Source organism: Ictidomys tridecemlineatus, chromosome 4, assembly GCF_052094955.1.
Source record: "Ictidomys tridecemlineatus isolate mIctTri1 chromosome 4, mIctTri1.hap1, whole genome shotgun sequence".
Lineage (NCBI taxonomy): Eukaryota > Metazoa > Chordata > Mammalia > Rodentia > Sciuridae > Ictidomys > Ictidomys tridecemlineatus.
Genome location: NC_135480.1, coordinates 102,604,089 through 102,627,682, shown reverse-complemented (window position 1 = coordinate 102,627,682; position 23,594 = coordinate 102,604,089). Strand labels below are relative to the sequence as shown.

The 23,594-nt window shown below is 48.0% G+C and overlaps 1 protein-coding gene across 2 annotated transcripts; it reads left to right on the top strand.

Annotated features, from left to right (window-relative positions):
• Window positions 1-15,995: 15,995 nt before the first annotated feature.
• Thy1 (Thy-1 cell surface antigen) lies at window positions 15,996-22,055 on the top strand. 2 transcript variants are annotated; one of them, XM_005328377.5, is made up of 4 exons: window positions 15,996-16,150; window positions 19,400-19,454; window positions 19,943-20,281; window positions 20,776-22,055. In XM_005328377.5, exons 2-4 carry the CDS (start codon window positions 19,418-19,420, stop codon window positions 20,886-20,888), a joined length of 489 nt encoding a protein of 162 aa, XP_005328434.1. In that variant the 5' UTR covers window positions 15,996-16,150; window positions 19,400-19,417; the 3' UTR covers window positions 20,889-22,055. The 2 variants fall into 2 exon arrangements, with proteins under 2 accessions (XP_005328434.1, XP_040141307.1); XM_040285373.2 differs by lacking the exon at window positions 15,996-16,150 and adding an exon at window positions 16,368-16,480.
• Window positions 22,056-23,594: the final 1,539 nt, after the last annotated feature.

The following is a 23,594-nucleotide window of genomic DNA, read 5'->3' as shown; positions in this document are numbered from 1 at the left end:
TGGCTCAGCGGTAGAGTGCTCACCAAGTACATGCGAGGCCCTGGGTTCGATCCTCAGCACCACATAAAAAAATAAATTAATAAAACAGAGGTATTGTGTCCAACTACAACCCAATAAATAAATAAATAAATAAATGGGTCAACAACCTAAATGTAAAAGCTAAGACTATAAAACTTTTAGAAGAAGCTGGGTGTGGTGGCACAGACCCATAACCTCAGCTACTCAGGAGACTGAGGCCAAAAGAATTGTAAACAGCTAATCAAACAAGCAGTTGTACTGAAGGTTCACAGAAGCACTATTCACAATAGTCAAAATAGAAACAACTCAAATGTCTATTGACTGATGAGTAAATGGAATGCACTATGTGCACACAATGGACTATTACTCAGCCGTAAAAAGGAATGGGATGCTGATACATGCCACAAATGGATGAACCCTGAAGTGCCGGGTTTCTGTTCTCGCGACTAAAAGGCTTAGGGGTCACTCTAGTTAAACTGGGCTAACTGGGCTGCACGAAATAACCACACAAGAGACACAAATACCTTTTTCTTTGGGGTTGCTGTGACAGCTCCTCTGACCTTAAGGGTCCACAGAAAGAGAGAGAGAGAGAGAGAGAGAGAGAGAGAGAGCACCCGCTGATCCCTTTTATTGAGGAGAAGCTATTCAAATGAGGCAAGGGGTCAGGTTTCAGGGGGCTGAGTATCTTCATGAAGTCCACTGTCAGCAGGTTGACTGACACCTGGGTAGGCCACACCCAAGGGCACAGTAAGAGGAGGGGACACACACAAGGCACTTCCATGGAAGATTCTATCCTAAACAAGGGATTATATTACAAAGGAACAGGTGAGCATAGCTTCACCCATGGGGCTGTAGCAAGACACACCCATTTCTGTGACTAAGCGCCTCAGCACCCAGCTGGGGAGTGTAACTCAGTCACCCATAAGGTTGGCCTCCCACACTGAAGACATTATGCTGCACTAAAGAAGTAGAGGCAAAAGGTGATTCCATTTACATGGAATAAACAGAATAGGTAAATCCCTAGAGACAAAACACTGATGGATCTTGCCAGGGGCTGGAGGCAAGGAGAATAGAAAGTAAGTGTTCAATGGGAATAGAGTTGGGGTTTTGTTTTGTTTTTATGTTTTAGGCACCGACTGAACCCAGTGGCTCTACCATGGAACAGACAGAGCCTCACTAAATTGCTGAGGCTGGCCTCAAACTTGTGACTCTCCTGCCTCAGCCTCCCAGGCTTCTGGGATTACAGGTGTACGCCACCACACCTAACTTATGCTTTATATTTAAATGGAATCATTTCGAGACAACACTGTCCAAAAGAAGTTTCTGATGAAAATGTCATATATCCCCCCTTTCCATACTGTGCCGTTAGCCACAACTGCCTATTGAGCATTGGAAATATAGCTAGTGTGTCTAGGTCACTGATCTTCTAATTTTAATTAGTTTACATTTAAATTTATTTAAATAATCACATGTGGTTAATGGCTACTGTATTAAATACTGATCTAGATAGCATTATGCAAAGACTTTATTCACTCAACATTAACTGGCAAAGTCTTTCCAGTTTGATAGGCGTACTTCTCAAACACACCTGCTTCACTGATCACGCTGATAGGTTAGAAAGTATAACTAGATCACAATCAAAGGACAATCAAGAATATGTTATTTGGACAAGTTTTTAAAGACAATAAATGACCCAAATAAACTCACTAAGGTTTTTGGATTTGTTTGGATATTTTTTTTTATTGGTTGTTCACAACATTACAAAGCTCTTGACATATCATATTTCATACATTAGATTGAAGTGGGTTATGAACTCCGAATTTTTACCCCAAATGCAGATTGCAGAATCACATTGATTACACATCCACACTTTTACATAATGCCCTATTAGTAACTGTTGTATTCTGCTACTTTTCCTATCCCCTACTATCCCCCCTCCCCTCCCCTCCCATATTCTCTCTCTACCCCATCTACTGTAGGTGCCGGGGATTGGATCCAGGCCCTTTTGCATGCTAAGTGAGCACTTTCTCACTGAGCCACACTCTCTGCCCAAGCCACTGTTGCTATTTTCATTAAAAACAAAACAAAACAAAAAAACTCATTATAATAATAATACTATTGTGACTCAGCAATAGAGTGCTCCCCTAGCATGTGGGTAGGGGGCTGGGTCCGATCCTCAGCACCACATAAAATAAATAAATAAAATAACAGTATTGTATTCAACTACAACTAAAAAATAAATATTAAAAAATAATAATAATACTATTTAAAGGCATTCAAATTCTAAGAAATTGGTCCTGCAAATAGAACAAATGAGTAAAATTACATTTGTGCCAATCATTCATCGAAGTATTGCTTTGTAAGAACATAGTTTGTCAAGCACCTAGAGGACTGATTAAATACATTGTAATAGGTCCATAAATGGAATATTATACAACCGATTAAAGAATAAAGCAATTTAATATGCCCTAATATAGCACTACCCACAAGAGACATTGGTTAAAAAAAAAAGATAAAGGTATATAATAAAATGTATAACAGACTACAATAGTGTGTTCCCCATGCCCCCAGGAAGAGAACAGGGTTTGCTAACACTGTTACATGCATGGAATATTTCTGGAAGGATACAAAGTTGCTAACAACTTTAGTAATGGTTAAAGAATGGGAGCTGAAATTTTTACTTTTTACTCTTTGTTCTTTCACACCATTGTATTTGGAACCATATGCATGTATGACAATTTTTAAAAATGTGTTCTTTTAGGTATACATGACAGTAGAGTGGCATATTATACATACATGAAGTATAACTTATTCTAATTAGGGTCCCATTCTTGTGGTTGAACATGACATGGAGTTCCACTAATTCACATGTGGACATAGGAAAGTGATGTCCAATTCATTCTACTGTCTTTTCTGTTCCCATCCCCTCCTTTTTAAGTCAAGTCAGCCCTCTTTACCCACAGCTTCTGTGTCCATGGATTCAACTATCTTCCAAATGAAAGTGTTTGGGAAAAAACTGTGCCTGTCCTAAACACATACAGACTTTTCTCTTGTTATTACTCTATAAACAATGCAATCCAACAATCATTTACAAAGCATTTATATTGCATTAGGTTGTATACATAATCTAGACATGACTTAAAGTATATAGGAAGATATCCATAGGTTATACACAAATACTACACCATTTTATGTAAGAGACTTTAGCATTCATAGATTTTGGTATTTATAGGGGTCCTGGAACAAATCCCCACTGGATACTGAAGGACAAGTATGTAATTTTTTTTTTTTGGCAGGATTTTACTATGTTGCCCAGTCTGGTCTTGAACACCCGGGATCAGGCAATCCTCCTGTCTCAGCCTCCCAAGAACCTGGAGCTACATGGAACTATAGGCAGGCACCACACCCAGCTTCATTTAAAATTTTAAAAAAATTTTAAAAAGTGGTTTAGGAAAAAAGTTACTCTGTGGAAGAAGAGACTAGAGCAGAATGACATCTGGCAGGCTACTGCAATAGTCCAAGCAAGAAAGAAGATGAGCAAACCTATAATACCAGCAACTTGGGAGGCTGAGGCAGGAGAATCAACTCAGCAAAGCCTGTCTCAAAATTAAAAAATAAAAAGGGCTGGATGTAGCCCCTGGGATCAATTCTCAATATCAAGGAAAGAAAAGGAGGAAAGAAGGAAGGAAGGAAGGAAGGAAGGAAGGAAGGAAGGAAGGAAGGAAGGAAGGAAGGAAGGAGGGAGGGAGGGGCGAGGAGGAGGAAAGGGAGGAAGAGAAGGAAGGCTACACAGCCAGAGCCGTGTCAGTTAAGTTGGAAAGACTCCAAAGCTCATTTTCCAGACAGAACCCAAACTAGGATGAGTAAATGGATAAGTAGGTGAAGATGAGGAAGGACGGCTCCCAGGATTTTAGCTGAGGAAGATTTCATACTTGGGGTCACTCACTCCAGGTCTGTCCCTTCCTCCAGTACAGGACAGAGATCTGCCTGGGTGAACTGAAGAGAGAGGTAGGTGTCCAGGGCTGAGGGTATACCTGCGAGAACAGAGAGTCTGACCACTGACCCTCCCCACCCCAAACACGTCATCTCCTCCCCCTCTCCCCCCTACACACACACACACACACACACACACACACACACACACCACACACACACTCACCATCATGTGGACTCATGGGCTATTCCTCATGCGCTCACTCAGATAAATTAAAATTATATACTCTCCTACACAGTGCACTTTGGGGGAAAAATACCCATTAGCATTATTCTTCCTGCCCATGAGCAGCAGAAATGCCTCCAACATAAAGAAAATACTTGAGGTTTTTCTCCTCCTCCCGTCTGAAAGTTGCCTGGCCCTCACTTTGGCACAGCAGCCAGAGGAGCTGCCCGATGCTGTATTTGCATGCTGCTGCTACTGGCTGAAGCCAGCTGGCAAGGGGTGCTGGGAAAGGCTCCGCCTCTTCCCAAGAAGTTAGGGATCTGGTGAGTGTGTAGGGTGAGCGAGTAGATCAGGAGAGCCGCTTGCTTATAAAGAGGTTTTGCCAGATGGACCTGACTGTGGAAAGTGGAGGTGAAAATGACTCTCACCCCAACTAATCCAGCTACCTCGGGCAGACCTATATTTTTTCCCAAAAAGCAATTTAAAAAAAAAAAATTTTAAGTTACTCTGCTCACATTCCACAAGGATGAGTCTTGTTCATTCTTGGGCATAGTTATCCCTTCCAAAAAAAAAAAAAAAAAGCTACCAATTTATTTTCCTTTATCTGGAGAGACTGAGTCAGGACTTGGGCAGCTGTTCTCACCCCTGGGGCAGCCCTTCCTGGCCCTCCCCAGCTTCATGCAGACTGAGAACAGCTGAGCTCAGCCGAATCAAAACCCTGAGGTTGAGGCTGATGGTCCAGGCAGCCTCCCAGAGCATGTTGTCTTGTCGAGGATCTTTGCCAGGAGCTGCAGCCCAGCAGAAGATCTCACCAGAAGCAGGTCTCGGCCTCCCATATGACTCTCTCAGTTCCTGCACTGTGGTAGCCAGAAACCCACCTCCCCTGGCCAAGCACCCCTGACAGGAAAAGGGGCCCAGGGGCCTCCACCAGCAGCCCTTCCTGGACAAGGTTCCTCTTTGCTTTACACTTTTGTCCTGTCCCCCTGCCCCTCCTCCATCCTCCACCACATTGGCCATGTCTCTGTGTTCTGAGGCCCTGCCACCTGGGGTGACTGCCTCTCTCAGGACTAGCCAGTTCCTAAACAGGAGACTCCCACCCCAACTAATCCAGGGCCCATACCCCAGTCACATTCTTTCTTGGGGTTCCACCCTCGGGGCCATTATCACCAACCCTATTCACCTCAGGGCAGCTACCAGACAGCCAGGGACCATGCCTATGCCTTGGAGCCCACTGAAGTGGTTCAGACCAGCCGACCCTGGGAGGCCGTCCCATGCTATGACCAACGGGTTTTCCTCTCCTGATGGGTTGAGGCACTGTCGCTGCTTTTAAGTAGCCAAAGATGGTAGCCCCGACCTTGAGAGTAGTAAGAGTGTCTTCATGCGTAGGCGTGCCTTCCTGCAGCCCCAGGGATCGAGCTATGCTCACCTATTCCTTTGTGATATTACCCCTTGCCCTGTTTGGGATAGAATGTTCCATAGAAATGCCCTTTGTGTGTCCCCTTCTCTTACTCTGCCCTTGAGTGTGGCCTTCTTGGATATCAGTCCACCTGGCAGCAGACACCAGGAAGCTAGACTGAACCCCTGAAACCTGACCCCTTGACTCATTTGAATGGTTTCTCCTCAATAAAAGTGGTCAGCATGCGCTCACTCACTCTCTCGCTCTCTCTCTCTACCTCTCTCTCTCTCTCTCTCTCTCTCTCTGGACCCTTAAGGTCAGAGGAACCGCCACAGCACCCCCCCCCCAAAAAAGGTATTTCTGTCCCTTGTGTGGTTATTTTGAGCAGCCCAGTTCCCCTCGAGTGACCCCGGGTTTTAGTGGAGAGCAACGTGACGGCTAACCCCAAACCTGTCCACAATGCCTTGCTCACTTCTTCCCCAGAGACCAAAAGAAGGCTCTGGCCCCCAGTCTCCTCCTCTGGTGTCTGTTGCTTCCCCCTGGGGAGGCGTGCGCCTCCTCTGGAGATTTGTGAGCATAACACATTATTTTTCAGTGGTGGCCACCTCTCATCTGTTGGCCTTGCCATTTCCAAATAATAATAAATTTATAATAATAAGAAGAAGAATTTATTATTTATTGTAATGTTATGATATATTATTCATAATAATATACGATGAATAATAAATGATACCTACATTATAAGGAAATTATAATAAATGATTTTGAAACAATGACCTCAGACTTCAGCTCCCGTCCTCTCCTGAAACCATCCTCACCAGACGGCCACACCTCCTGATGGCCAGGTCTGATGGGTACACTTGAGTACACCATAGCACTCCCCACTTCCTCACTGAAGTGCCCCTGTTTCTGTGGTGTCCCTCTCTGGGGTCCTACCCTTCTGGCCACTCCTTCAAAGACTCTTTTGCTGGCTGAAACTCCCTTGAATATGGGGACTTGCCCTGCGTCCTGTTTTCTTCTGGTCCACACAGGCGCTCCAGGTGCTCATAACCAACTGTGCAACCACCACTAGACACCCACCTCGCTCCTCTGCTCCACACACCCCTCAAGCTCGACACCACCGACACTGAATTCATGATCTTTTGCCCCAAAGCTGCCTTCTTTCTTTTCACTTTTCAGAGCAGCCTCACCAGAGACCTGGGAGCCTGCATGGCTGACGGTCCAAGCGCCAGGGAGTGCCGAGGTGATACGCATCCTCCGCCCCTCATCTCCACTTCTACTGCAGCTGCCCCACATCAGACCCTCACCCTTTCAACGGGGCTCCAGCCCTGGGCTCTGATTTCTCTGCATCTACTCCTATGAATCCCTCCAACTGCACGCTGTTGCCCCCAAATACTTCCTCGTACATCTCCACTTCTTTAGGGCCCTGCATGGCTCCCCACTGCTACCTGGATAGTCTAAGCTCTTCAGCCTGATAAATCTAGTCTTTTTTTTCTTTTTTCTTTTTAGTATCAGAGATTGAACCCAGGGGCACTTAATCACTGAGCCACATCCTCAGCCCTTATTATTTTTTATTTAGAGACAGGGTCTTGCTGAGTTGCTTAGGGCCTTGCTAAATTGCTTTGAACTTGCAATCCTCCTGCCTTAGCCTCCAGAGCTGCTGGAATTACAGGCATGCGCCACAGCGCCCAGCAAATCCAGTTTTTTGTGACTGGTTCTTCTCCCTCCCCACTTGCATCTCAGGCCCTCTCCTTCCCGCACCCCATGCTCCAGCCACAAGGTCACCATGCGCACTGCGACAGTCCGGGCACCCTGCACACCTCCATCCCTTTGCTTCTGAGCATCCCTCAACTGGGAATGCCTTTCTTCCCCTGTCCAGAAATCACCCATTTTTCCCCCAAACTCTCCTTCAAAGTCCCTGCTTTTTGCCTCATATGCAGCACCTACAACACTGGTTTGCTCTCATTTCTTATTATGGTCATTCAAAAATATTTCTTGAGAATCTACTTTGTGCCAGGACCTGGCAACCCCAGAGACAGCAATAACCAAGACAGACATGACCTCAAGGAACAGCTTTTCATGCCTATCAAGCCATCTTCCTCCCCAAAAACCACCTTGCCTGCCTCCCCTGCCCTCCTCTGAACAGACTGCAAGACCAAAGAACCGCCCCCGGGGAAGGAGAGGGTACAGCTGGCCTGCAGTTGCCTGCCCCCTCCTCCCAAAGCCACCGTTGTGAAGGGTCTATCTGGCCGTTTCACACCCTCCCATAAACCTTCCATGCCTCCCCATTACCAAGTCCAAACAGACAGGGCTTCCTCGCAGGCTCTTCCCCATTTCTCCGGGGTCTCCTCTCAACCCAAATGAACTGCATTTCCTATCTCCATTTGGCTTTATTTTTTCTCCACGACTTTGCTCCTTTTGCCGCCTCTGTCTTAAATTCCCTTCCCTCTCCTACCTGGTTGTCTGTTGCTGTTTAACAAACTTCCCCAACCAAGAACCAAAGGCACAATTCTGGGGGTCAGCAGTTTGCTCAGAGCTCAGCTGGGACAGCTCATCTCTGCTTCCCGGAGGGTCTCCCTGGCAATCTATCTGGCAATTGGCGGGGCTGTCAGCTAGCGCACTAGTTCATGTCTGCCCATGTGGCTAGCTGGGGCTCACGTGGCAGCCAGTTTCCAGGAAGCAAGTCGTAATGGGCTGGCACTCAGGAGGTCTCTACTTCCATCATGTTATCTGGAGTCCCACCATGGCCAAGCCCACAGTGGATGTGGAGTCGATGTGGAGCCTTTAGTGTAGCAGTCTACACAGTCCACCCTCTCCTCCTAAAGAGGTGCAGCCCTCCTACGTGTGAAATGTCCCACCCTTCCCAAAATACCCGTAATATTACCCAATTATGCCATCGGGCTCCAAGTCCAGGAGTTCATAATATGAAGCCGGTCTGGACGTGGCTGAGTCCTCTTGGGTACACTCCTCAGATGTGCCTCCTCTTGACTCAAAAACCCCTGAACTAAGACAAGTTATCTGCCCCATGTGACTGGTGTTCAACAATGAAGCAAGAGTAGGCTGCATCCAATAGGAGCTCCAGTAAAAAGGGAAGAAACGGGAGGCGTTAGCAAACCTGGGCCAAAGCAATTCTGAACCACAGTCAGGCCCAAGTAATCAGCACCACTACTCTAGTGGCAGGGAGTGTTACTCAAAGAGGGTGTGGTTCTGCCAGGCTTTTAGTTACACCCTTTAGAGTCTCACTCCTGTCCTTGGAGAGGCCTGTCTTTTCCCTAAGTAAAAAAAACATGTGTATATGGATCAGCTTCCTGCCCAGAGGAGGCTGGGGACCCAGAGGCTTCTTTTTCATTTCGAACTGTCTCAGCACCTTTCAGTCCAAACTGCTGGAGCTATTGCCAATACAATACTCTTTAAAATTTTATGGGTTTTCTGTGAATATTATGGGTCCACTTTGTGGGCAAGATGCCACATACATGGTTAATTTTAAGAGGACAGTACTTCAGCTGTGGAACAATATCCTTAATATTCTTTGAAACACTTTTGTTTTGTTGAGAAGGTCTACTAATTATCACTTAAATCTTCCTGGCATCTCAACAAAGGTTCTACAAACATACCCTTGAGTTACCCTTTCTCTTTAGACCAGTTCTCTCTCTCTCTCTCTCTCTCTCTCTCTCTCTCTCTCTCTCTCTCTCTCTCTCTCTCTCTCTTAGTACTGGGGATTAGACTCAGGAGCACTCAACCACTTAGTCACATCCCCAGCCCTATTTTGTACACAGCAGTGAGAACAGTGTGATCTCACTGAGCTGCTTAGCACCTCGCTTTTGCGAGGCTGGCTTTGAACTCACTATCCTCCTATCTCAGCCTCCTGAGTTGCTGGGATTCAGGCAGGCGCCACTGAGCCTGGCTTAGGCCAGTTCTTACATTGAGAATCCACTGCCTTACTGCCTGCTGAAGAGACTGGAAATGAGAACTGGTTTTCTTTTCCAAACTGGTTTTCTTTTCCCATTTAGCTCATCTCTCTTTTATTATACTTTATCATGCCAGGTATAAGCACCCAAATAGCATTTCATCTCTAGATTCCTTTAACCAAGTCCACAGATTTTTCAGGTGCTATCTCAATCCATTTTGTGTTGCTATAGAAAATACATGAGGCTGGGCAATTCAGAAAGAAAACAGGTTTATTTGGCTTACAGTTTTTGGAGGCTGCAGATCCAAGATTAGTGACCGTATCTGGTCAGTATCTGGTGAGGGTCTTGTGGCTATGTCACATTGTGGTAGATGGCATCACATGACAGAAGTGCAGAGGAGAGAGATCATGTGGTGAGAGAAGAAGCAATGGTGAGTTAAGACTAATCCAGTCCCAGGAAACCTGAGCCACTAACCATACATGAGGGTAGAGCCCCTTTGACCTAATTATGCTCCACTAATCCTCACCTCTTAAAAGTCCTGCCACCTCGAAATTGTGATATGCTGGGTACCAAGCATCTAGCACACAAACTTTCAGGAGACTCACTCAAACCATATCCAAACCATAACAGGCATATTTTCTATCATATTTTTGCCAATTGTTCCACCACCACATAACACAAGTTGCCCTTGTCCCAGCTGCTAAGCAGTTTTCTTACTCGGGAACAGCTGGGAGCCATGCATGGTAGCTACAGGGTAGGCAGATGTTTTACATGCTGACTCCAGGAGAAAGTACCCCTGCAAACAAGGTCAAAGCTATATGACCTTCTGAGACCTACATGTAGAAGACTCTCAGCATCACTCTGCCATACTCTAGTAGCTGAAGCAGTCCCAGCCCTGGAGATTCAGGAAGAGGAGACATAGACTTCACCTTCTGACAGGTTGATCTGGCATGATTCATTTGTGTTCTATGTGACATCAGTTGGAATCACACGTGCTTCTGTGATCATATGGCAAGTCAACTGGGAGGTGGCTGATCCCAAATGGTGACTGATGTGAACTGGGACATCTCAGTTGTCCATGTGGCTAGCTCAGACTTCCTCACACAGCAACCAAATTCCAAGAAGGCAAGTCCCTATGTACAAACACTTCTTAGCTTCTGTTTGCATCATATTTGGTGATGGCCTGTGGGTCAAAGCAAAGCCCATGGCCACACCCAGAATCCACAAGGAAGGGGATCACATGAAGGGGTGGATACCAGGAGGCGTGATGTGGCAATTTGCCATTTCTGGGTCACTCCCATTCATAGATGAAGACTCAGTTCATGCCTCATCTCCTCCAGGAAGCCCTCTTTGACAGACTAGACCACCTGCTGGCCCTTTTTTAGACTCCCACAGTACCATATCCACACCTCCTGTTTTCTAATTATCTACATAACCTATCTATTCATGTCTCTCTCTCACTTTGGAACAAGCCTTTGTCAATCAACAAATATATGAAAAAAATGTTCATCATCTCTAGCAATTAGAGAAATGCAAATCAAAACTACTCTAAGATACCATCTCACTCTAGTCAGAATGGCAGCTATTAGGAAGACAAACAACAATAAGCGTTGGTGAGGATGTGAGGAAAAAGGCACACTCATACATTGCTGGTGGGACTGCAAATTTGTGCAGCCAATATGGAAAGCAGTATGGAGATTCCTTAGAAAACTTGGAATGGAACCACCATTTGACCCAGCTATCCAACTCCTCAGTCTATACCCAAAGGACTTAAAAACAGCATACTACATGGACACAGCCACATCAATGTTTATATGCAGCACAATTCACAATAGCTAAACTGTGGAACCAACCTAGATGCCCTTCAGTAGATGAATGGATTAAAAAATGTGGCATATATACACAATGGAATATTACTCGGCAATAAGAGAGAATAAAATCATGGCATTTGCAGATAAATAGATGCAGTTGGAGAAGATAATACTAAGTGAAGTTAGCCCAAAAAAACAAATGCCAAATGTTTTCTCTGATATAAGGTGACTGACTCATAGTGGGGTAGGGAGGGGGAGCATGGGAGGAATAAACCAACTCTAGATAGGGCAGAGGGGTGGGAGGGGAAGGGAGGGGGCAGGGGATTAGCAATGATGGTGGAATGTGATGGACATCATTATCCGAAGTACATGTATGAAGACATGAATTGGTGTCAACATACTTTATATACAGAGATATGAAAAATTGTATTCTATATGTGTAATAAGAATTGTGATGCATTCTGATATCATGTATTTAAAAAATAAAAGCAATTTAAAAAATAAAACAAAATAAAAAGGAACAAGCCTTTGAGGACAGATTGTTCTTTTAATCTTCATATTTGTAGGGTTGAGTCCTATCCTGAAACATTGTTGATGCCAATATGTCTTTTAATTATTTGATGAAGTAAACATCCATGAGTAAAATTTTTAAATAATACCTGTTGAAAATTAAGTTCTAGCTCCATTGGTGCTTTCTCCTCTCAATTTATGTATGCTCTGAATCCTAAGAAATAATCTTTATTTTTTATGTTCTATTCTCAAACCGAACAACCAGTCTTTGGGGAGCTGACCTCACCTAGAATTAGGAGGTGGCAGGGTGATGAGCAATAGTTCCAAGAGTTTTTAATTCCATAGACTATATTTCTAGAGGAGATTGAGTATCAAATAAAAGTAGCTAATTTTCTTTCTCCCCGCCCCCAAGTAAGGACATTAAAAATTTATATACCGGGCTGGGGCTATAGCTCAGTGGCAGAACACTTACCTAGTATGTGTGAGGCACTGGGTTTGATCCTGAGCACCACATAAAAAAAAAAAATGTTGTCCACCTACAATTATAATTTTTTAAATGCACATAACATCTACCATAGCCACTTCAGAAAAGTGGAAGATACAATCTTAGAAATGAATTACAGAAAGGGCAGGTATGGCCAGGTGCAGTGGTTCATACCTGTAATCCCAGCAACTGGGGAGGCTGAGGCAAGAGGATCCCAGCCTCAGCAACTTAGCAAGGCCCTAAGCAACTTAGTGAGAACTTGACTCAAAATTTTTAAAAAAACAAAAAGTTAAAAGGGCTGGGAATGTGTCTCAGTGGTTAAGTGCCCCTAGGTTTGACCATCCCTGGTAAAGAAAGAAAGAGCAGGTATGTGGTATCAATTAACCCAAAACTGGGTGTAGACTTGACAGCTAAAAAAATCAGGAGGGCCTTAAATGTTTTGACATCTGACAAAATCAGAAGGGAGGGCTAGGGTTGTGGCGCAGTGAAAGAGTGCTCACCTAGCAAGCACAAGGCACTGGGTTCGATCCCCAGCACCACATAAATATAAAATATTGAGTCCATCTAAAATTTAAGAATAAATATTTTTAAAAATCAGAAGAGAAACGCAAGTGCTCCTCCCCATCTGTTGATAAGACCCCTGCTCAAACAATCCTCTTTATTAAGAGGACCAGGCACAGTTCCTGCTTATCCTTGAATAGTGGGCTTCATTTTTCTACCTGCCTTTGGAATTATTCGAACTGCCAATCACACCCTCCAGGAGGAAATGGGGGACATCCTAACCTTTTTGATACTACAAAGCCTGCCTCCTGCACATGCTATTTCTGAGTGCAAGTCCTGTGTGATAATTCATGGTGTCTGATGTCCTCCTCTGGACTGTGAGTAAATGTGACCTACAACTTGCTATTGATCTTACCTGTCTAGGGTGGTGTCATGTATTCAGGCATCCCCATAACCCTAGGGTAAGGACCTTTCCCCTATCAATAGGCTAAAGAGGAGGGGATCCAAACAAGGGTAACCATCTAACAAACATGCCCAGGGTGCCCCACATTTTCATACTGGACCAGTGAAATCAGTCTAGTAAGGTCTGACGACCACCCTGGGAGCACTGGGGAGCGCTACGCATGAAGTCAGGAGATGAGATCCATAGGCCTGGCTCTTTCCCAAAGTATGTTGTCTGACTTCTGACAGATTATTTCCCTTCTTGGGGTGACTCTACCACCTCCATGGGTCTACAAGGACATTCTGTGAAACCTGTGAATATGAAGAGGGAATGGCTGGCCATATTTGTTGCCCTAAAGAAATCTAGCTGGGGCAGCAGGAGATAAGAGGGAGAAGGGAAGGCTAAGGAAGCAGCCAGGCAGCCCCAGTGTAGCAGGAACTGTTGCTTTGGCTGGATTCCCTCTTGCTTTTAGCACTCTGACTATCCATTAGGAAGTGGAAGTTTTAAAATCTCCTCCTCCCCTTTATCACCCTGGGTCTGTCCCCAAACCTCATCTCATCCCACTTGAATCTTTCACTCCGTCCCACTGGAGATCTTGTTCAGGCAGAAGCACAGTTACATGCCCTAACAGGCCACTCCCCCTCCCCTTCCTGAAGGCAAAATGCCTTAGGGACTCAGAAAGTAGGCCAGGTTCTCTTAACTTTATCAAAGTAGCACAGCAAGGCCTTGTGCCCAGCAAGACGAGGCAGCAGGGTGGGAGATGAAGCACCAAGGGCTTTGGCCAGCCAGAGACATGATTGGCTGGACCACTGGGTATGGTTAAGAGATCTCTGGGTATTCCCATCTCCAGCTGTGGTGTGTGTGTGTGTGTGTGTGTGTGTGTGTGTGTGTGTGCGCGCGCGGAAAAAGAGTTAGATGCCAAATTGTGTTCTAATAGGAAAAATCTCTGATTTAAGAATCAGAAAACTGCCAAGTAGAAGGAAACACCCCGCCATGGAGGGACAGAGAGGAGGCCAGCATGTCAGGAATGCAGCAGGAAGATGAACAGGAAAGATGGGGTGATAGGGGTCAACAGCCAGAAGCCAGGCCATTCCAGGGCCTAAAAATTTTCCCTATGGACAATGAAAAACCAGGTAGACTCATCCTTGCAAAGGGGTTGCCTTAGCAGACAAGTGTTTCATAGTCTGAGACCCTGCAGAGCTTGGGGAAAATGCAGACTAAGAACTACAGTGAGAGGGGCCTAGGTGGGGGATGGGGAACTGCAATTTTCATAAAGTTTCTGTAGTTTACCAAAGTGAAATCACCCGCTTTGGACTGGGCTATCTGCAAGGCTCATTCTAGTTGGAGTAGTTCATCACCCTAAGCTCTGGAAGACCACCTAACTGCTCTCCAAGGGATAAAGAGGAAAATGAAACTCTCACTTGTGTGACAAGGGAGAGAGTCCAACAGTGCCTTTACAGTATTGGAAACTACAATGAAGATGCCAGAGCTGACTTCTATGAAGAAACAGGAGAATGGGCAGGCAGAGAGCTGGAGGGCAGGGTCAGCTCACAGTAAACCATGTCCAGAATTCACACAGGACAGAAGGATCAAATCAATCAAATAAACTTTTATTTTTTTAAAAAAATGTATTGGCATACTTGTGGGTGGGTGGGCAAGTCATCAGCACCAGATGTGAAAAAAGGACTCCTGGTGACACCACATTGATGGGGTAGCCAGGCCTGGTGGTGCACACCTGTAATCCCAGCTACTCTGTAGGGGGAGGCAGGAGGAGTAGGGGGAGGCAGGAGGATTGCGAGTTCAAGGACATCCTGGGCAAATTAGTGAGACCCAGTCTCAAAATAAAAAGTGCTGTGAAAGCACCTCAGTGGTAAAGTACCTCTGGATTCAATCCCCAGTACTGCGGGAAAAAACTGATGAAGTAGAAGAGGTACTCCAGGAAATCAGAAGCTAGATCTCGGCCTATTCTTTTTCCAGATTTTTCATAGTCTCCACCCCTTTCCCAGAGTTCTCCCTATTTCCTCTCCCACTAGGCTGCCCGCAGCAGAGTGGAATGGCTCAGCACTGAGGGCTTGGGTTCCAAGACCAGCAACTGGCCAACCCAGAAGTGGGATTGCAGGGGCGAAATGTGACCATTATGTAAAGTGCCCAGCACAGTGCTTGGTAAAAAACAACACGGGTTTGTCTGAAGACCTGACAGTTTCCACAAAAGTGAGAGAAACCTACCAACCCTTTGGTTGGGGAGGTGCCAGCCCAGGAGGGAGACAGGAGTACCAGACAGCAGAAATAACCCGCAGCCTCCACTGGAGTACCGGAAGCGGGCTGGGCTGGGCTAGGCTGGGAACCAAGGAAGGGTGCAACCCCTACCTTCTTCCAATGGGCTTTAGAGACTGGGACTTTCCCACATAGAAACCTCTCACGGGTGGCTCGGGAGGAAGATGGCCCCAGCCGAGAAGTCAAGAAGGAAGTGTAGCCGACCTCCCTCCTGTATTCCTTCCCTTTTGGTTTTCCTACTGATTTCTGAAGACCGTGTCAGAAGAAAGGGTTAGAGCCTTAAAAGGAGAGAATCATTGCGGGGGCTCGGGAAGCGGCTAACGTTTTTTGGGAGGGGCTGCCCCACCCTGATCTCAGGGTCCAACACTGTCCCTGGCCAAGCCAGCCAGTCACAGGGCTGAGGACCCCCCCCCCCCTTCTGCAGCAGTCAGCCACCTTCCCACACCAAGACCCAACCACCTCCTCCCCCCTTCTCTGCCCGCCCCCTCCATCCTTTCCCCTCAGCCTCTGATTGGCTGATCCCTGAGGCCCTCCCTGCTCCCCCTTCTCCCACCCCTGATGAAAACTGCGGGCTCTTTGCAGGGTGCAGCAACTGGAGGCGGCGGTGCATCCAGAGGAGGCTGCTGCAGCAGAGCAACAGAGCGCAGGTGAGAGCTAGAGCCAGGCTGGACCTGGGTCGCAGGGAGAGCCACCAGGTGCCCCTACAAGCCTTCTCAGCCCAAGGCTTCGGGAAACTGAGGGCGCCGGGGAAGGATCTGCTTCCCAGGCCGGGGCGGGAGTGGGACGCGCTTCAGGGTAGCAGCCACGCCGCAGCCCGCCTTTTACAGAAGACGCTCGGTAGTTTTTACTGCTGGAAGACTGTCATCTGGGGCTGGGGCGCTGGAGAAGAACCGAGAGGAAGGTCACTAAAGACAGCCTTTGGTTCTGCTCTCCACTCAGACTCTCCACTGGCTCTCCACCGAGCCCAGTTCGCAAAGGTGGGAACGGGGCAAAAATGGGGGGAGAAGACAGGGTGGCAAGCTAGAGGGAATCTCTGCAGGATGACCTCGCCGCCGGCTGGGTGTGGGGCACCAGAGGTAGGGAAACCGCAGTGCCGCGGGCGGGGACTGGATGGAAGGCGGGCAGACGGGGGAGGGGAGATCTGAAAAGGATGAGAGAGGGGGAAGGGGGACCTCAATTGGAAAAGGAGAGGATTAGAATACAGAAACCAAAGAAGGGTGGGGCCAGCCGAGCGGGGGCTGGAGAGGCAGCGCAGGGCTTCTCTGGGTTTGGACTGCAATGACACCCAGCAGAGGAAAAAAAAATAGACTGCCCCTCCTTAACCACTCTCTACCCTCCCTTTGGCTTTACATCCCCCAGCCCCAGCCCCAAAGAATTTCTTCCCTTTCTTTCTCTGGCCACCGCTCCCCTTCCTCTGCTAGTTCCCAAGCCCATACTCCTCCTCCATAACCCAGTGCCCTCAAATCAAAGACCTGCGCCAGCCCAGGCTCCTCAGCTGCAGAGCCCCAGGATTCGGCACGGGGCGGCAGCCGTACCCCGGAAGGAGAGGGCACCCTAGCCTCGCCCGCCCAGGGGCTGAGTGGCAGGTATCCTAGGCTGTGAAAGGCGCTCCCGGAGCCCCCGGGCGCAGGGAACCAACGCAGGGCCTGAGCGCTTTCTCAGGCGCGCGCCCCTCCAGTGACCTCGCGCCCCTCCAGAGACCGCTCTCAGGCTAGCCCTGCTGCGGACAGTCTAGACTACCATTCCTTGTCACCTCGCGAAGATGCTGGTCCAGCCTAGGCTGGAAAAAAAAAATTATATATATATATGTATATATATATAATTATATATATAATTTTTTTTTCCTTAGCTTTAAAAGATAAGGCAAGGAGCCTGTTGAAGCCAGGCTAGAAAACTGCAACCCCTGAAATCCCAGAGCGCTTGAGGTTTGGAAGCATTTTTGGCTCGTGTACAGAGAACACTGTTTCTTTCCCTTAAACACATGGGGTAACACCTTAACTGAGCACCCAGTGGAAGCCTATCTCGGAGCTCATTGACCAGACACACCTGACAGCATCCCTAGCCATTAGCCTTTCAGGATCATTCATGCAGCAATGTGCTGCCAAATGTTTGTCATTTTTCTAATCCTCACCAAACCCCATGGGTATCTAAGGCTCAAAAAGAACCTCATTTCTTCATTCATTCAATAAGTATCTTCTGCCAAGCCCACGGCTGGTAATCCCAGTGGGAGGCTGAGGCAGGAGCATCGCAAATTCAAAGCTAGCCTCAGCAATTTATCATGGCCCTGAGCAACTCAAGACCCTGTCTCTAAATAAAATGATTTTTTTAAAAAGTGCTGGGGATGTGAGTTAGTGGTTAAGCGCCCCTGGATTCAATCCCTGGTACCAATAAATAAATAAATATCTTTTTAATATCTGTTAATATACCAGGAAATATTCTAGATATTGGTAAAAAAAATTTTCGAACAAATGGAAATAAGTCTCTGAATGAGGAAATTTTGTTCAATTGCTCATTAGAGTTTTCATTTTGAAAGACAAAAAGAGTCCTGTAGATTTGGTTACACAGCAATGTGAATGTACTAAACCTTAATGAATTGAACCTTTCAAAAAATGGTCAAGCAGGGCATAGTGGCATAAACCTGTAATCCCAGAGGCTCAGGAGGCTGAAACGGGAGGATGGCAGGTTCAAAGCCAGTCGAGGCATTAAGCAACTCCTGTCTCTAAATAAAATACAAAATAGGGCTGGGGATGTGGCTCAGTGGTTGAGTGCCCCTGGACTCAATCCCTGGTACAAAAAAAAAAAAAAAGGTCAGGAGGACTGAGGATGCAGCTCAGTAGTAGAATGCTTGCCTGGCATAATTGAGAGCCTGAGTTCAATCTTAGACACCATGAAAAAATTAAAAATTGACTAAGAGCCTACCACTATGGTGCACATCTTTAATCCCAACAACTCAGATGCTGAGGCAGGAAGATTACAAGTAGGCCAGGTAGGCAACTTAGTGAGACTCTGTCTCTAAAATTAAAAAGGGGAAAAAAGCCTGGGGGTGTTGCTCAATGGTAAGTACTCCTGGGTTCTATCCCTAGTATACCACTGCCAAAAATGGTTAAGATAGTAAATGTTATATATATTTTTTTATCAAATTAAACTTTTAAAAAATTAAATAGAGAGTCCTGCCCTCATAGGTCTTACATTCCTGGAAAAAAAAAAATAGTAAAGAGAAATTCACCTAGCTGGGTACAGTGTAATCCCAGCAACTTTCAGCTGAGGCAGGAAGATCACAAATTCAAGGTTGCAAGTTTGAGGCCTGCCTTGGCAATTTAGTGGGATCCTGTTTCAAAGTAAAAATTTTAAAAGGGCTGGGACTGAACGAAGTGGCACACACCAGTAATGCCAGAGATTGGGGAAGAGGAGGCAAGAGGATCGTGAATTCAAAGCCAGCCTCAGCAACTTAGCCATGCTCTAAGCAACTTAGGGAGACCCTGTCTCAAAATATAAAAAGGGTTGGGGATGTGGCTCATGTGGTCGAGTGCCCCTGGTTCAGTCCCTGGTGGGGGGCGGGGGGCTAGGGGAGTAACTCAGTGGTAGAGCACCCCAGGTTAAATCCCCAGCACCACAAACTTAAATAATAAAGTCAAAGATGGAAGCTCTACTAGGAAGTGCTCGGTGGTCAAGCACAGACACACCATTCCAGGTGCGTTCTCCTGCCTCCTTGCTGTGCTTGAGGGGGAAAGAGCAAGGCAGTTCCACCTTCCGAGAAAAATGGGGAGAGGAAGAGGGATGGAGGGAGGGGCTTAGATGTCCACCATGTTCCCCAGGAGCCCATGTCCTAGCAGTAAGTATGGGCACACTTGCCCCATCTCTTGGCTGATTCCCATCTCGTCCCACCCCATATCCAGGACTGAGCTCGTGGAACCATGAACCCGGCCATCGGCATCGCTGTCCTGCTGGCAGGTACTGGGCAAGGGACAGGGCTAGCATTCTAGGCATACTGGCTTATCCTTCAGAGAAGCTAATATCTTTCTTGCAACCTCAGAAAGTGCAGGTGACTGAAGGACAGAAGGCTCTTTTTCATCCCAAGTCACTCGACCTAGTGACCTGCGGACTGCCAGAGGTGGTCTTCAGAAACATCCATTGAGCCCTGCCCCATACTAGTGAACTGGACTCTCTGATGAGGAATAAGACCCTCACTGGTCCCCCAAGACCTCCTGTCCTTGAAACACACACACACACAAGACCCAGGGCTCACACAGACTAGGGAGGGAGTCTGGAGTCTGGCAGAGTGGACTGTCCCTCTAGGACCCCTGGTTTGGGAGGAGGCACTCAATGAGTGACCCCTATGTTCTGCTGAGCCTGGCCCATGTCTACTCTTAATGTGGGTGGGAGGCCCCCTGCTCTGTCAGCTCTCCCCCAATTCGAAGGGGGGGCACTGCTGGTGCCAGTCTTACAGGTATCCCGAGGGCAGAAGGTGACCAGCCTAACGGCCTGCCTGGTGAACCAGAGCCTCCGTCTGGACTGCCACCATGAGAATACCACCACCTCGCCCATCCAGTACGAATTCAGCCTGACCCGTGAGAAAAAGAAGCACGTGCTCTTTGGCACCGTGGGGGTACCCGAGCACTCATACCGCTCCCGGACCAACTTCACCAGCAAGTACAACATGAAGGTCCTCTACTTAGCCGACTTTACCAACAAGGATGAGGGGATCTACTCGTGCGAACTCCGCCTCTCCGGTCAGCCTCAAAGCATGCCCCAGTCACAGAATATCTCTGTGCTCAGAGGTGAGACAAGTCCCCAAACAAGGCTGAGAACAACCAGGCTGGTGAGGACAGCAGTTAGTGTCCTTAGCTAGCTGGAAAGGCAAGGAGCCCATAGCTCCCTTCCACTCTCCTTACTGCTGCCTTGTCCCTTGGGGTGCCATTGCCTTCAGTGTGGATGGGAGAAGAGCAGCCTGCCAGCCAACAGAGCAGTGTAGTAGCCACTTCTACTGCAACTACAGACATTTGGCCTCCCAACCCTTTCCCCCACCTGGAAAGCAGAAATGACCTTACCTCCCTCACCTAGTTTTCTTGTGATGATGTTTACCAAGATTTTCATAAGATATGTGTTCAAGGGGCTCAGAAATCTGCAAATGGGAAAGACAGCTGATTCTTCTAGACCAGTTTGGTCTAGCTAACAATCATGGCACCAATTCCTCTGAAGGGAACACACTCTTACTTTGGGCCTTTGCCTGCCTGAGTCCTGTTCCCTCCCCCACCCCATTCTCTCTTCACAGACAAGCTGGTCAAGTGTGAGGGCATAAGCCTGCTGGCTCAGAATACCTCATGGCTGCTGCTGCTCCTGCTCTCACTCTCCCTCCTCCAGGCCACGGATTTCATTTCCCTGTGACTGGTTGGGCCCACGGAGGACACAGGAAGCCTCAAGGCCTGTGCAGAGAAGGTCCTGCTTCTCTGAGTTGGCTGACCCTCTCCTCCCAGTCCCTCTCACACCTTGGGGAAACATGGGGACCCCACCCCTTGTAAGGAATCCCAGTGCTGCATGCCATCATCCACCCACCTAACCCACTGCCACTTCACCCTCTCCGCACGCCACTGGCTGTCTTTTTGTACTCTTTGTTCCAGAGCTGCTTCTGTCTGGTTTATTTAGGGTTTATCCTTCCTTTTCTTTGGGAGTTTGTGACAAGGGAAGCCAGGGTAGGAGACCTGGTGGAGAGTGAGGTCATGTGACCAGTAGAGGGTACCAGTCTCTGGGTGAGTCTATCCACACCCACCAGAACCACAGGCCTGGGAGAGACCTGGACAGGGAGGAGGTGAGGTATGTCTGGGTCTGGCACCTCAAGACCCCGATGTGAGGGCACCACCCAGCATGTGTAGCCATGGCTGAGGGTGAGAACTGAGCGTCTCCAGGAACATTCTCGGGCACAGCAAATAAGCCACCCTCTTGCCACAGCAGAAGTCTCCTAGGGACATTGGGCCAGAGGCCTGATCCAGTGGAGATGCAGAGTCGGCCAGGAAGCAGCAGCACAAAATGGAGGGGTGGAGAAGCGGGTGGGAGGTAAGGGCACATCACCCCTCCACAGTGAAAGACGCTGAAATGTGAGGCTGCTGTCCCTCACTGCTGCAGCCTGCAGTTGTGAGGGTGGCAGAGGAGGACAAACCCCTTCCTGGATTGTCCCAAGCTCCCAAGAGCTTCCAGATCACTAACCTGCAGGCTCTGCAAGGAAGAAGGAGAGAGTCCCAGAGCCACACAGCTTGGCCCAAGTTCCTAAAGGAGGCTCTTCTTTCCCTTGCCCATAAGTGCCAGCCCCTGCTGGCTGGGCCTTGAGCCCCCAGACAGCCCCTGCCCCACAGACTTGCCTCCTCCGGAACCGAGGGGGGCCCAAGGCAGGCCATGGAGTGAGACCCTGAAGTTGCACACTCCTTGGGAGATGGCTTTTCCCAACACCCAGCTCCCCACCCGGCAGCTCTGCCTGTCCCGTGACTGTGTATAGTGCCACAGCTTAATGGCATCTCATTGAGGAAAAAGCAAACTGCACAATAAAACCAAGCCTCTGGAGTCTGTCCTTGTGTCCACCTCTTTTGCGGTCCCCGGGCTGCTTCCTCCCTTGGCTGGGGATCTCCGTGGGCTAGAGATCTGAGGAGACCCTGGGGGACACAAGCCCTTCCTCTGTCCTTGTCTTCTCCCCTCCGACCACTCTGCAAACCCCATCCTCAGGGACAAGCCTCTGCAGGCTGGGCTTCTTTTCAGAATCACTCTAATAAGACATATTTGCCCAGAAAAATGGAAGTTCCCTCTTTGCTGACTCACCTGGCTGCAACAAGGGACCCACCTGCCAATGTGTGGGCCGAGCCTCGCGACCCTGGCTCTGCAAGCAACTTTGCATGAGCAAGCGCTGAGGCATGCAGTCTGCTTTTTCTTCTCACCTTGTTTGTTCAGAAATGCCCCCTGAGTCCCATTTACCATTGAGAAGGCAGACACTGGAGCACAGGAGGGAGGTTTGGTGGGAGATGTCCATGCCATCAAGGTGACAGGACCCGCGTGAATTCTTCAACCCAAAAGGCAATAATAGCCAAAGAAAGGGTGGGAGCCAAATACTGTCCCCCTGAATTGGAAAGGTAACAAAGCCTCACCCCTGTCTCCCACCCCTGAAAGTAATGAGTAAAATACGAACAAGTATCAGGGTCATCCTGGGACTGGGGCTCCATTGCTGTGAGTTAGCGAGGCAGCCGCGCCAGCCTGCCCCACTCTACCAGGGAATGTGGGGGAGGAGGCTGACTCATTTGATATTTAGCACTGGCTAGGATGGTTCTCTCTGAGCATTTTTCTTAAAGGCTCACGTCTAAATTAATGCCACTTGCTCCCACTCTTCCACTGCCTCCCGCCCACGCCTCTGCCCTGCATTGGCCCCTCTGGTGACCATGTCCAAAATAAAGCAGAAGAAACTTCCCATCACAGAACACGAGACTTCAGGGCAGTCAGTTGATGCAGCCAGCCCTGAGCTCTCTGGGGACGGGACACCCTTGTGACCCTGGTTCTTGCTCAGCACTCCTGGGGCTAGGAAAGAAGACTTGGTGAGAAGAGACATCAAGGGGGAATGGAGTTCAGATGCCAAGTTCAGGGTAGTGAGAGATCAAACTCAAACGTCTTTCAGGAAAGAATTGGGAGGCCAGGTGTGAAGCCCCATCTGAGAGGCCAGTGTGTGACCCTGGCACCTGCATGATGCCTCCTCTATGCCCTTTGTCACACCTGACACTATCTCCCTGAAGCTTAGCGATACTTAGACAAGGGCCCCAGGGATGGGACTGCCCGCTGCAATCATCTCAGGGGAGCATCCCTGAGGCGTGGAGCAGGTAGGGTTAGCCTAAGGAGGCCAGCAGAGGACGATGGACTAAAGGCAGGAAAGGTGAAGGAAGAGGTCTTCAGACCTCGCAACACAAACCAACCCAGAAAGACCAGGCCATGAGCAGGTGGCCACAGGCTTTTAGAGGCAGGCCTCTCTGATCAGGCCAGCAGGTCTGTGGAGGCCGTGGGACAGTATTTAGAAAGGACATGAAAACTGCAAATTTAGGGAGGAGATGGACATCATTCCAAGGG